Raw genomic sequence first — 14673 nt, forward strand, 5'->3', positions numbered from 1 at the left:
ATGTTGTCCAGTACTATATAGATGTCTATTTTGCTCACTGATAAGAAAGGCAAATGATTTATACCACCAGGAATGCTTCACAGATTTAGTATAATATCCACCAAAATGCTGATGTAATTCTTCATAGACCTCGAAATAATCTCTTTTTTTTAAATTTTATTGTTGGTTGTTCAAAACATTACATAGTTCTTAATATACCATATTTCACAGATTGATTCAAGTGGGTTATGAACTCCCATTTTTACCCCGTATACAGATTGCTGTGTCACATCAGTTACATTACCATTGATTTACAAATTGCCTTTCTAGTGACTGATGTATTCTGCTGTCTATCCCATTCTCCACTATGCCCCCTCCCCTCCCCTCCCCTCCCCTTCTCTCTCTCCACCCCCTCTACTATGAATCATTTCTTCCACTTATATAATTTTTCTCCTACCCCTCCTTTCCTCTTATATGTAATTGTGTATAACCCTGAGGCTCACCTTCCAGTTCCATGCAATCTCCCTTCTCTCTCCCTTTCCCTCCTGCCTATCATCCCTGTTTAATGTTAATCTTCTTCTCAAGCTCTTCGTCTTTACCCTGTCCTTGGTTACTCCCCTTATATCAAAGGAGACATTTGGCATTTGTTTTTTAAGGATTGGCTAGCTTCGCTTAGCATAATCTGCATCAATGCCATCCATTTCCCTCCAAATTCTATGACTTTGTCATTTCTTATTGCAGAGTAATACTCCATTGTGTATAAATGCCACATTTTTTTAATCCATTCATCTATTGAAGGGCTTCTAGGTTGGTTCCACAATCTTGCTATCGTGAATTGTGCTGCTATGAACATCGATGTAGCAGTGTCCCTGTAGCACGCTCTTGTTAGGTCTTTAGGGAATAGACCGAGAAGGGGAATAGCTGGGTCAAATGGTGGTTCCATTCCCAGCTTTCCAAGAAATCTCCATACTGCTTTCCAAATTGGCTGCACCATTTTGCAGTCCCACCAACAATGAACAAGTGTACCCATTTCCCCGCATCCTCGCCAGCACTTGTTGTTGTTGGACTTCTTAATGGCTGCCAATCTTACTGGAGTGAGATGGTATCTTAGGGTGGTTTTGATTTGCATTTCTCTGACTGCTAGCGATGTTGAGCATTTTTTCATGTACTTGTTGATTGATTGTATGTCCTCCTCTGAGAAGTGTCTGTTCAGGTCCTTGGCCCATTTGTTGATTGGGATATTTGTTATCTTATTATCTAATTTTTTGAGTTCTTTGTATACTCTGGATATTAGGGCTCTATCTGAAGTGTGTGGGGTAAAGATTTGTTCCCAGGATGTAGGCTCCCTGTTTATCTCTCTTATTGTTTCTTTTGTTGAGAGAAAACTTTTTAGTTTGAGTAAGTCCCATTTGTTGATTCTGGTTGTTAACTCTTGCGCTATGGGTGTCCTATTGAGGAATTTGGAGCCTGGCCCCACAGTATGTAGATCATAGCCGACTTTTTCTTCTATCAGACGCCGTGTCTCTGATTTAATATCGAGCTCCTTGATCCATTTTGAGTTAACTTTTGTGCATGGCGAGAGAAAGGGATTCAGTTTCATTTTGTTGCATATGGATTTCCAGTTTTCCCAGCACCATTTGTTGAAGATGCTATCCTTCCTCCATTGCATGCTTTTAGCCCCTTTATCAAATATAAGATAGTTGTAGTTTTGCGGATTGGTTACTGTGTCTTCTATTCTGTACCATTGGTCCACTCGCCTGTTTTGGTACCAGTACCATGCTGTTTTTGTTACTATTGCTCTGTAGTATAGTTTGAAGTCTGGTATCGCTATACCGCCTGATTCACACTTCCTGCTTAGCATTGTTTTTGCTATTCTGGGTCTTTTATTATTCCATATGAATTTCCTGATTGTTTTATCTATTTCTACAAGAAATGCTGTTGGGATTTTGACTGGGATAGCATTGAACTTATAGAGAACTTTTGGTAATATCGCCATTTTGATGATGTTAGTTCTGCCTATCCATGAGCAGGGTATATTTTTCCATCTTCTGAGGTCTTCTTCTATGTCTCTTTTTAGGGTTCTGTAGTTTTCATTGTATAGGCCTTTCACCTCTTTTGTTAGGTTGATTCCCAGGTATTTTATTTTTTGGGGGGATATTGTGAATGGAGTAGTTGTCCTCATTTCCATTTCAGAGGATTTGTCGCTGATATACAGGAATACATTTGATTTATGCGTGTTGATTTTATATCCTGCCACTTTGCTGAATTCATTTATTAACTCTAATAGTTTCTTTGTAGACCCTTTTGGGTCTTTTAGGTATAGAATCATATCGTCTGCAAATAGTGATAATTTAAGTTCTTCCTTTCCTATTTTTATGCCTTTAATTTCTTTCGTCTGTCTAATTGCTCTGGCCAGTGTTTCGAGGACTATGTTGAACAGAAGTGGTGAGAGCGGGCATCCCTGTCTTGTACCAGATCTTAGAGGGAATGCCTTCAATTTTTCTCCATTCAGAATGATGCTAGCCTGGGGCTTAGCGTAGATTGCTTTTACAATGTTGAGGTATGATCCTGTTATCCCTAATTTTTCTAGAGTTTTGAACATAAAGGGATGCTGTACTTTGTCGAATGCTTTTTCTGCATCTATCGAGATGATCATATGGTTCTTATTTTTAAGTCTATTGATGTGGTGAATCACATTTATTGATTTCCGTATATTGAACCAGCCTTGCATCCCAGGGATGAATCCTACTTGATCATGGTGTACAATTTTTTTTTATATGATTTTGTATCCGATTTGCCAGAATTTTATTGAGGATTTTTGCATCTAGGTTCATTAGAGATATTGGTCTATAGTTTTCTTTCTTTGAAGTGTCTCTGTCTGGTTTAGGTATCAGGGTGATGTTGGCCTCGTAGAATGAATTTGGAAGTTCTCCCTCTTTTTCTATTTCCTGAAATAGCTTGAAAAGTATTGGTGTTAGTTCCTCTTTAAAGGTTTTGTAAAACTCTGCTGTATACCCGTCTGGTCCTGGGCTTTTCTTAGTTGGTATTCTTTTGATAGTTTCTTCTATTTCCTCTATTGTTATTGGTCTGTTTAGGCCGTCTATATCTTCCTGACTCAATCTGGGCAGATCGTATGACTTAAGAAATTTATCGATGCCTTCACTATCTTCTAGTTTATTGGAGTATAAGGATTCAAAGTAATTTCTGATTATCTTCTGTATTTCTGAAGTGTCTGTTGTGATATTGCCTTTTTCATCCTGTATGCTAGTAATTTGGGTTCTCTCTCTTCTTCTCTTCGTTAGCGTGGCTAAGGGTCTGTCGATTTTATTTATTTTTTCAAAGAACCAACTTTTGGTTTTGTCAATTTTTTCAATTGTTTCTTTTGTTTCAATTTCATTAATTTCAGCTCTGATTTTAATTATTTCTTGCCTTCTACTTCTTTTGCTGTTGTTTTGCTCTTCTTTTTCTAGGATTTTGAGATGATATATGAGATCGTTTATTTGTTGTTTTTTCTTTTTTTAAGGAATGCACTCCAAGCAATGAATTTTCCTCTTAGAACTGCTTTCAATGTGTCCCATAGATTCCGATATGTTGTGTCTGTCATTTCATTTAACTCTAAGAAGTTTTTAATTTCCTCCTTAATGTCTTCTATAACCCATTGATCATTCAGTAACCTATTGTTCATTCTCCAAGTGATGCATGATTTTTCCTTCCTTCTTTTATCGTTGATTTTCAGTTTCATTCCATTATGATCAGATAAGATGCATGGTATTATTTCTACTCCTTTATATTGTCTAAGAGTTGCCCTGTGACATAATATATGCTCTATTTTTGTGAAGGATCCATGTGCTGCTGAGAAAAAAGTGTAACTACTTGATGTTGGGTGGTATATTCTATATATGTCGATTAAGTCTAGGTTGTTAATTGTGTTGTTGAGTTCTATAGTTTCCTTATTTAACTTTTGTTTGGAAGATCTGTCCAGTGGTGAGAGAGGTGTGTTGAAGTCTCCCGTGATTATTGTATGGTGGTCTATTAGACTCTTGTACTTGAGAAGAGTTTGCTTGATGAACGTAGCTGCACCATTTTTTGGGGCATAAATATTTATGATTGTTATGTCTTGTTGGTGTATGGTTCCCTTGAGCAGTATGCAGTGTCCCTCTTTATCCTTTTTGATTAACTTTGGCTTGAAATCTATTTTGTTTGATATGAGTATGGACACTCCTGCTTGTTTCCGCAGTCCATATGAGTGGAATGATTTTTCCCAGCGTTTCACCTTCAGTCTATGTATATCTTTTCCTATCAAATACGTCTCCTGTAGGCAACATATTGTTGGATCTTGTTTTGTAATCCATTCGACTAGCCTGTGTCTCTTAATTGGTGAGTTTAAGCCATTAACATTTAGGGTTATTATTGAGATTTGGTTTGTTCCTCCAGTCATATTTGTTTATTTATGTTACTAAACCTGATTAGTTTTCCTCTTTGATTACTTTCCCCCCTTTACTGTCCTACCTCCCACTGATGGTTTTCAATGTTATTTTCAGTTTCCTCTTCCTGTAATGTTTTGCCAAGGATTTTTTGAAGAGATGGTTTTCTGGCTGCGAATTCTTTTAACTTTTGTTTATCGTGAAAGGTTTTAATTTCATCTTCCATCCTGAAGCTTAATTTCGCCCGATACATGATTCTTGGTTGGAACCCATTTTCTTTCAGTGTTTGAAATATGTTATTCCAGGATCTTCTAGCTTTCAGAGTCTGTGTTGAGAGATCAGCTGTTATCCTGATTGGTTTGCCCCTAAATGTAATCTGCTTTCATTCTCTTGTAGCTTTTAAAATTCTCTCCTTATTCTGTATGTTGGGCATCTTCATTATAATGTGTCTAGGTGTGGATCTCTTATGATTTTGCACTTTCGGCGTCCTGTAGGCTTCTAGGATATGGGATTCTGTTTCATTCTTCAAGTTTGGGAAGTTTTCTCGTATTATTTCATTGAATGGATTGTTTATTCCTTTGGTTTGGAGCTCTGTGCCTTCCTGTATCCCAATGACTGTTAAGTTTGGTCTTTTACTGTTATCCCATATTTCTTGAATGTTCTGTTCATGGTTTCTTAGCAGTCTTGTTGAGCTGTCTATGTTCTTTTCAAGTTGAAATACTTTGTCTTCATTGTCTGATGTTCTATCTTCTAAGTGATCTATTCTGCTGGTAGTATTGTCAATTGAGGTTTTAAGTTGGTTTATTGCTTCCTGCATTTCTAGGATTTCTATTTGTTTGTTTTTTATTACTTCTAACTCCCTGTGAAATTGATATTTTACTTCCTGGATTTGTTTCTGTAGTTCCTTGTCAATGTGATCTTTCATTGTCTGATTTTGCTGTCTCATGTCTTCTTTGAGACTCCAGATCATTTGAAGCATGTATATCCTGAACTCTTTATCTGACATGCCATCTGTTGCAGCTATTACCTCTTCTAGAGTTGAGTTGACCTGCATTGCTTGTGGACCTTTCTTTCCTTGTCTTTTCATATTGCTTGTGTTTCTTTCTGCTTGGTGAAACTGTTTTGTTTTTGAAATTTTCCCCCTATTTATTTATATTGCTCTTGTATAGTTGGGATATCTCTTGTAGGGCGGGTAGTGGCTGTGCTCCTCCTCTAATTAGAATGATTTATCTACCACGCTGGTTGGTCATATGTCTACCCACCCTGCGGGCACGGGTGGCTGTTCTACTCTGCCCCCACTCCAATTGTGGTGACTTTCCTACCACGTCCTCGGATCGTTGGTCCTGATCCGGATGTGGGCGGCAGCTCTGCTCCACCCCTACTCCAATTGGTGTGACGTGTCTACCACGCTGGTCGGCCTCTAAGCCTGTTCCGCCGGTGGGTCTCAGATCTGCCTACCTTGCGGGCTTGGGCGGCAGTTCTGCTCAGCCTCCACTCCCAGTGGGGGTACCTAACTGCCTCTCCAACGGGTCGCTGGGCCTTTTCCGGACACTGGCGGTGGCTCTGTTCAACCCCCACTCTAACCAGTGTGATGTGACTGCCTCGATGCTACTTGTCCACCACACTGGCAGGCTGCCGAGCCTGTCCTGCCAGTGGGACGCAGGTCTGCCTACCTTGCAGGATCAGATGGCGGCTCTTCACGGCCTCCACTCCAAGTGGGGTGACTTGGCTACCCTGCCGTCGGGTCGCTGGTCCTGTTCCAGGCGTGGGCGGCTACTCTCCTCGGCCCCAGCTGCAGTTGGGGTGTCGTGATACCACACCGGTGGGTCCCTTAGGCTGCTCTGGGCGCAGGTGGCAGCTGTACTCTGCACCCCAGGCCCCCGCAGCACCCAGCAGGACCCGGACCAAGAAGCAGTCCCTGTAGGGTCCCCAACCCTGAGCCAGAGCAGCTTCGGGAGTCAGGAGCTGGCCTCTCCGGTCCCCGCCACGTTCTGCTAGGAGCAGGCTCCACAGAGCAACCGCCGCGGGTTCTCCAACCCCAGGCCAAAGCAGCCCCGGGAGCCCAAGCCTGGCCGCACCAGACTCTCCCTGCTCGGTGCCCAAGCCTGGCTGCACCAGACTCTCCCTGCTCGGTGCACGCTCCGCTGGGAGCAGAGTCAAAGACGCAGTTCCCGCGGGCTCCCCAGCCCCGGGCCAAAACTGTTTCTGGAGTCAGAGTCCCGCTGCCCCTCGTCGCAAGTTTCACTTGTAGCTGGCCTCAGCTCGCGGTCCCTGCAGTTTCCCCGGCCCTAGGCTCAAGCAACTACGGGATCCAGAACCCAGCCTCTCCGAACCCTGCCACACTCTGCTAGGAGCAGGCTCCACAGAGTTACCCCAGCCTCAGGCCCCAGCAGCCCCAGGAGCCCGAGCCTGGCCGCTCCAACCTCTCCCAGCTCAGTGTACACTCCGCCAGGGGCAGGGTCAAAGACTCAGTCCCCGCGGGCTCCCTAGCCCCGGGCCAAAACTGTTCCGGGAGTCCAAGCCACGCACCCCCTCAGCGCACAATCCACTTGTAACTGGCCTCAGCCCGGAGTCCCCGAAGGATCCCCCGCCCTGGGCCAAAGCAACCCGGGGAGCTAGAATCTGGCCGCTCAAAGTCCGGCGCCCGCCTTGCCAGGGGTGAGCCCCGAAGAGTATTCTCCTCAGGATCTCCAGTCCCGAGCCTGAGCGATCTGTCTGCGAGACGCAGGCAAATACCAGCCTGGAATCACCTGTTCCGTAGTTGAATGAGCTGAGATCAGTAGAAAACAGGGATGATTGCATCAGCTCTCAAAGATGGCGGCTGCTGACCTCCTCCGTGTTCCGACTGGTGTCGGGAATCGAACTGGACCGGTTCTCTCCTCCGTCTCAAGGCCAGAACTCAGCACTCAGCGCGGCCAGTGCGCCGCTGGCAGGAGCCTCCAGAATCCGCTTTGCTGTAATCCCGCTCTGGTACCTCGCCGCTAACTAGCGCCACGCCCCAGACTCCATCCGCGGGGCGGTCCGCCGACCAGGTACTGCTACCCTCTGTGCGGAGAAATCGCCCGTGACCAAGCCCCTGGAGCCGAATCCCGTGCGCTGGGAATCTGTCCTCTAGATTCTGGAGCACCTCAATTTCACTGGAAATTCCCACCAAGGTAGCCTTCAGCCGTTTTACCTCGTCTTTCTCCGGCATAGTGACGCGGCTCACTGGGGTGCTGCTCTCCCATCGCCGCCATCTTCGAGAATCTCGAAATAAACTCTTAAAATTCATTTTGAAAATCAATGAACCTAGACTAGTCTAAATAATTCTAAGCATTAAGAACAATGCTGAATGTATCAACTACTAAATTTCAAATTGTACTCTGGTGCTATCATAATAAAATCAACATATTACTGGCATAGATAGACACATAGACCAATGGGATTGAGGATAAGACAGGGATGCACCCACACAGATATAGTCACCTGATTCTTGACAAAGATGTCAATGCCTCTTAAATTAATCCATGAAATGGAAAAGGGAAGAATACTCCCAAATTTATCCTATAAAAGCAGTATCACCATGATACCAAATCAGAAAAGGACATATTACAAAAAGAATACTACAGATGTGACTCCACTCTCTGTTGACTTCTATAGATTTCGATGGAAAGTCTGATGTCAGTCTGATTTAATTACTTTGAATATTTTTTTCCATGTATCACAAAGTTTTCCTTCTCTAATTTCTTATAGGTCTATGTTGGAGCTTCTCAGTCTGATCTGCTTGTTTTTTTTTTTTTAAAGAGAGAGTGAGAGAGGAGAGAGAGAGAATTTTTAATATTTATTTTTTAGTTCTCGGCGGACACAACATCTTTGTTGGTATGTGGTGCTGAGGATCGAACCCGGGCCGCACGCATGCCAGGCGAGCGTGCTACCGCTTGAGCCACATCCCCAGCCCTCTGCTTGTTTTTAAAAATACTTTTTAGATAGGGAAGGTAGCAGAATACAACAATTACTAATAGGGCATTATGTAAAATTGTGGATGTGTAACCGACGTGATTCTGCAATCTTCATTTGGGGTAAAATTGGGGGTTCATAACCCACTTGAATCTAATGTATGAAATATGATATGTCAAGAGCTTTGTAATGTTGTGAACAACCAATAAAAATAAATAAATAAATTTAAAAAAATAAAAATACTTTTAAATCTTTCCATCTCTTTTATTAAAGGAGTATTTTAAATATTTTTAAAATTAATATCTACATGCTAATTCTGACTTCAATTTTGTTTAGGTTGATGTTTAACCCATCTATTAAAATTTTGTACTTTTTTGATAATTTAAACTTTATATCCAGGGCTTTTATGTGCTTAAAACAACAACAACAACAACAACAACATCCAATAATGATTAATGAGCACTTGTTTTTCTTCCATTTATTGTCTATTCTTGTTTAATTCATATAATTCCTTCATAATTCATGAATATTTTAAGAATCTTAGTTTTAATGTTTGTGTGTTGCACTATTATTTATTTCTCTTGAGATACAATATGTATCTTCTCTTGGGTCTGGTTGATTCTGTTCCTTATATTTCCTGACTTTCATGGGTAGAATCTCCTACATTTAACATACTCTTAATTATTTGAAAATTCATTTCATGAAAACCTATTTTTTTATTAATGTAGAAGAGATCTATGTCTATTTCTTTTGCAGATTTAATGGCCCAAAATATTAATACTCACATTTCTTATATTAGTGAGTCAGTTTTGTCAGTGGTAGTTTATTTCTGTTTTTTTTTTCACAAGTGAATAATCCAATTTATTATTTTTTTAGTTAAAGGTTAAAGAGACAAACAAAATAAGGCTTCTGGTCACTGGAAGGAATCAATATAGATTCCATGCTCTTTTTCCCTAGGAAATCTATCCTGAGTGTGTATACTCCTTTTTTTTTGAGAGACAATTATTATCAAGGGCTCAGTAGTTTCTTTATTTCTATGCTCTGTAAATCACAGACTCATCTCTCATTTATAATTATTTGTATTTCTCTGGACAACAAATTTGAAAATGATATTTGAGCTCAGTTACAAATTTATTAATATATGCTATGCTATTGTATATGTTTAATGCAGTGGAAGAAGAGTTTTCTGATTACTTTGTATCAGATGTTTCATAGGCAACTACTGATGGAAATTAATTTGTCCCTGATTAAAAATACCAAAGCATGACACAATAAATTGACTTGAATTAGTTAAACTTTTAACTCCCTGATCAACAATGTTTAATCCAATCAAAACATCCAAAATTATTTGCCTGTTTAATGATAACATAAAGAATATCACTTATGTGATTATTTATAGGGATTTTTTTCTATGAGTATTTTAGTATGGTTGATGAGATGCACAAAAAAGGTCAGGGTTGTCAACACATTTCCTGGATAACACAGAGAAGAATTGAGATGATTCTGTTTCTGTGATCAGATAGTTAAAAATTTCTTACTGATTATCTTAAAGGGATGGAGCAATTTGTCCCTATTCTGGTTTCCTCAGAAGGTTCTTGCCTTCAGGAATGTGTCCCTAGGTGGATAGGTATAGGCCTGTCTGCAGGTCCATGTTGAAAAATATTTTAATATAAAGAAGTAGAGAAAAACACTGAGGCAGCACAGTAATAGAGTGTAATAGAGGGATGACATGGTCCAATTCTTCATTCCTTTGCTAAAGGTGTAATAAACACACATTTATTTCTTTACAGAAGGACCAGCTTTGTACTAAATACTTGATATGACCTATTCACTAAAGGCCACCCAACCCCATGGAGTAGATAGCATTATTGTGCACATAATAAAAGCAGAGAAACAGAGACACAGAGTAATTACACAATTTGTACATGTTGCACCATATTGGGGACTTTATTCTTCATTATTAAATTAGTACAGTTTGAGGTGACTTCTTTAGAGAGAACTCATGAATCAGTATTCTTATGTTTGTTAGGCAGCTGGTAATCTCTTTTCTATATATTTGTCTTCCCATTGAGAGTTCCTCAGAGGAAACATTATGTTCTTTGATCTGGCTTTGCATGGACTGACAGCCACATTTGTGAGGTCTTTTTGAGAAATAAATATCCTTATTGTCAGCATCTAACACTATGTGTAACATATGGTAATGCTTTAGAAAAATATCAGTCCTCATGCCCTCAGCTTCCATCTGGCTGCTGACCCAATGGACACAGAAGAGTGGGGTCCATTTCCTCTTACTCCATTTTCACAATTACAAGTTTTCCTAAAAGTATTGGCCATCCTAATCTTGACGGTTGTTGGTTTGATTTGCACTGATCATGTTCTACTCTTTGAATTTCATGATGCTCCATAAGCCTGCAGGTTGCCATGTGGGTTACATCCTTAGATATGGGCTTTGGGTTTAGTTAGTGAAAACATGCCTGGTATTTATAACAATGGGCAAACAAAGAGAGAATGTTGTAAATTGGATTAACAGAAGTCATTCCCCTAGGCACATAAAACAAGGAGCCCTTGAATCCGGTGATCGGTCATTAACACATCCAATTTGGTGCTGATTCAGGTATTCAGACTCAGCTCCCTAGCTCCCACACATTCACTCACTTCCTCACTAGTGTAACCACCAATCACATATTTTCTCATCATTTAACTTCCTATTACATTTCATTAACTGAATGAAGCAAGCATTTTAAGGTTTCATTAAATAATCTGAGCCCAGTGAAAGATGAGAGGTGTGAAGTATGAACTCATGCCAGTGCTTCTTACACTTACAATTCCCCTTTCATTTTAGTTCCAGAGTTTGCTTTTTAAAATAGGAAACAGTCTTGGTTGTGATTTTGATCGTACCAGATTGCATGTCTCTGAGTGACCAACAATATTCTTTCTTTTCTTTGTATCACACCTGAGAGAATTTCCTGTATTTGTTGATCTTGACCCTCAGCACCTTGTGAGAAGGTAGTATTCCAGCTGCTAGTGTGGGGAAAAACCTTCCCTTTCCTCTTTCTCCTAATTCTACTCCTGGAAATATTGTAGACATAAACTCCCAATTTTACAAATTTGTCATTTTTATTTAAAAACATATAGAAGCATCTACAATAGAACATATTGTTATACAATAAGTTTGGTAGACATGATACTATGTAGAACTCAGCTAAGGATTAAATATCAATATATTTGGAATAAACTCTGTTCTCTGAGCTCTGTTTCTGATATCTGAAATTGACAGAAGAAATAGATTTGGTTCTATGGTATTTTTAATTATTCAAAGTCTTTATTGGGCTTTCTGTTATATTGATGCTCAAATGCAGATAAGGAGTGATCATCTTGTGAATTTATGGACTTTACAAGGAATATATAATGATATTATTTTGAATTATATCCTGGTATTTTGTACTGTGACAATCTTACAAGGTGATTCTTAGATGCACAAACATCTGAACTATGGCTCTATGCTGTATATGTGAATCATAATGTTATTTTGCATTTTAAGAATTAAAAACATAAGCCTGATATCATATACATATGAATATTATATGCAAAGGTCTTAATTCTAATTGTGTGTTATAATGAGGGATCCTATTGTATCTAGGATTAGAATCTGGCTCTTAAACTGGGAGCGGCATCTTATTTCTGAAAAAAAGACATGCAGATTTTCCTAAAACCTAATTATATTTCCAAATCATGAAGAGAAAAATTCACATTGTTAAAGAAAAGTTCAGAGAAATGAAAGAAAAGAAATAATTGTAATTACATAATATTATTAAACACTAGATGCCCAATGAATGTTTTAAAAATTTTTTTGCAAGCAATACACAATTAACAGACTAAGCCTAGTGAGGACTTTGCTTTTCCAACAACCTTCCTGAATGCACTGTTGACCTCTTTGTTCCTCAAGCTGTAGACCAGGGGGTTCAGCATGGGGATGGTCATTGTGTAGAACACAGATGCGATTTATCTGTGTCCATAGAGTGACTGGAATTTGGCTGTAAGTACATGAAGGCGATGGTTCCATAGAAGATGGAAACAGCTGTGAGGTGGGACCCACAGGTGGAGAAGGCTTTCTTCTGTCCCTCAGATGAATGCATCCTCAGGATAGCAACCAAAATGAACAGGTAAGAGCTCAAAATTAACAAAAGTGTGAAAAAAGTATCAAATGCTGCCAAAGTGAAAAGCACAATCTCATTTGTATAGATATTAGAGCAAGAAAGAGCCAAAAGTGGGGGAATGTCACAGAAAAAGTGATTGACCACATTGGAACGACAGAAGGAGAGATGGAATGTGAAGGCTACATGGACAGAAGCCTGCAGAAGCCCACAGGCATAGGAGGCGGTGGCCATCAGGACACACACAGTGCTCGTCATGGTGGTGGTGTAGTGCAGGGGCTTACACACGGCTGCATGGCGATCCAAGGCCATTGAGGCCAGGAGGAAACTCTCAACAGTGACAAAGGCTGCAGAGAAGAACATCTGGGCTGCACAAGCATTGTAGGATATGATCTTATCTCCTGTGAGAAACCCCGCCATGACCTTGGGAGTGATAGCTGAAGAATAAACGCAGTCCACCAGAGACAGGTGACTGAGGAGAAGGTACATGGGAGTGTGGAGACGGGAGTCCAGCAGGATCAACAGGATCATGCCCAGGTTCCCCACCAGAGTGATGAGGTAGATGAGGGTGAAGACCATAAATAAGGGGACCTGTAGCTCGAGGGCATCTGTTAACCCCACCAGAATAAATTCAGTCACTTCTGAGATATTTTCCATCAAAGTCAGTTGGGAATGATCATGAGAAGGATGTAACAAGATGAGAAATCAAATCTATCAAGTTGTGCACCACCATGAGAGCTAAGTGTGGCCAGGGACTCCTGCTTATTGCTTATGTATAGCTTCCTGATCCTGGAGGAGTCTGTGAAAGAGGTGGACTTAATGCTAGCAACAGGTTGGTTGAGGGAGGTCTTTCTTGTCATGGAAAGTGGTACAGGTAGGTGTGGAAGGTCTTTGCTGACTGTGGCTCTCCTGGCATTCCTTATTTGACAATAGGGCTCATTTCAGCTTTTATGGTGTCTGGCATTCTTTGTCATAACAAAGCACTTTGGAGTCTTCATCACTACTTGGATTATGTTGCAAACACACTAGTCCAAAATAAACACAGAAAATTTAATCAGCAGAAAGCCCAGTCTACAAAATATTTGGTTAATCTCTGGTGTGTGACATGAGCAAAACTTTCAAATGGACTTCTATTCTTTGAAAGTTCTATACCCAACATGTTTATAATAACTGAACATATACAATGACTTGTGGCTCTGCTCTAGGGACACTCCTGTTTTTAACTGTAATTCACGAGGGTCCTAAATTGGAACTTCCTTTTAAATGAAGGTCCTTATAGAGTGTTCATAAAATATAGACACATACTTAGTGGTGATTTGGTGTCATTTGGTGCATACAAATGGTAGAAAAAGTTTTTCAAAATGTTGAATCAAGCATTTATGGCTTTCCTTTTTATGTCACAATTGTTATTTTTACATATACTGATGTTTTCCATTTCCTGCCATTGGCTATATCTTTGCTTTAATTGTGGGGAGGTAGACTAGGAAGATAGTAGAGTTCCTTTTGTTCTGTCCTAGAAACTCTGTGTCCTCTACCAAGCCATCTGGTGTATCTGCTTGCACTGACCTTGGGCTGCTCAGGTGCCAGCTCACAGTGCTGCTGTGGTTACAGCATGAGAGGTTCTCTCAGCCCAAGAGACACTTCTAAATGTGAAGACTGAGTGCTTTTCATCTCTCCTGGACTAACAAACCGCCACATTCATAACATGGATGATGCAGCCCTTCTTGCTGAGGAGATCCAAATTGAAAGTAGTTTGTCCCTCCCCTTCCTAGGCTTGTATGTGATAATGAACATGAAAGTTCTTTGAGAACCATGAGACCAACATTTTCAAATAAAGCCATTGGAGCCATTATTCAGCTTATCTCAGCTTTTCTTGGCTACTGCAGAATGTTCAGCTAACCATATTGAATGTCCAGACTTTGACAATCTTAAGGAAAGCAGGCTAACAATATAGATGGTCAAAGAGACCTTTTTAGCAGCCACAACCCTTGAAATTGAGAAATGGAGCTGTAATCGCTGCACCTGTACTCCTACAGCACCTTCATGATGCAAGAAGATGAGGAGTGTGTTCCCCCCTTCAGTCTAACCATCTACCCAGCCATTCTAGTAAGGCAAAGCAGTGAGCGTGCACATCTGCCTGCTGCAGAGCAGCACTGTGGGAGGAGGGAGCAGGGAACTAG

At 40.5% G+C, this 14673-nt stretch overlaps 1 protein-coding gene across 1 annotated transcript; it reads right to left on the reverse strand.

The window, feature by feature from the left end:
* Nucleotides 1–12316: 12316 nt before the first annotated feature.
* Nucleotides 12317–13150, reverse strand: LOC308641186 (olfactory receptor 5B12-like; the record flags this gene model as incomplete). The annotated part of the gene is made up of 1 exon (XM_081279498.1): nucleotides 12317–13150. The coding sequence occupies one exon, from the start codon at nucleotides 13148–13150 to the stop codon at nucleotides 12317–12319; it is 834 nt and encodes a 277-aa protein (XP_081135624.1).
* Between the last annotated feature and the right edge of the window lie 1523 nt (nucleotides 13151–14673).

This window comes from Spermophilus citellus (genome assembly GCF_964194105.1).
Source record: "Spermophilus citellus genome assembly, chromosome: 2".
Taxonomy (NCBI): domain Eukaryota; kingdom Metazoa; phylum Chordata; class Mammalia; order Rodentia; family Sciuridae; genus Spermophilus; species Spermophilus citellus.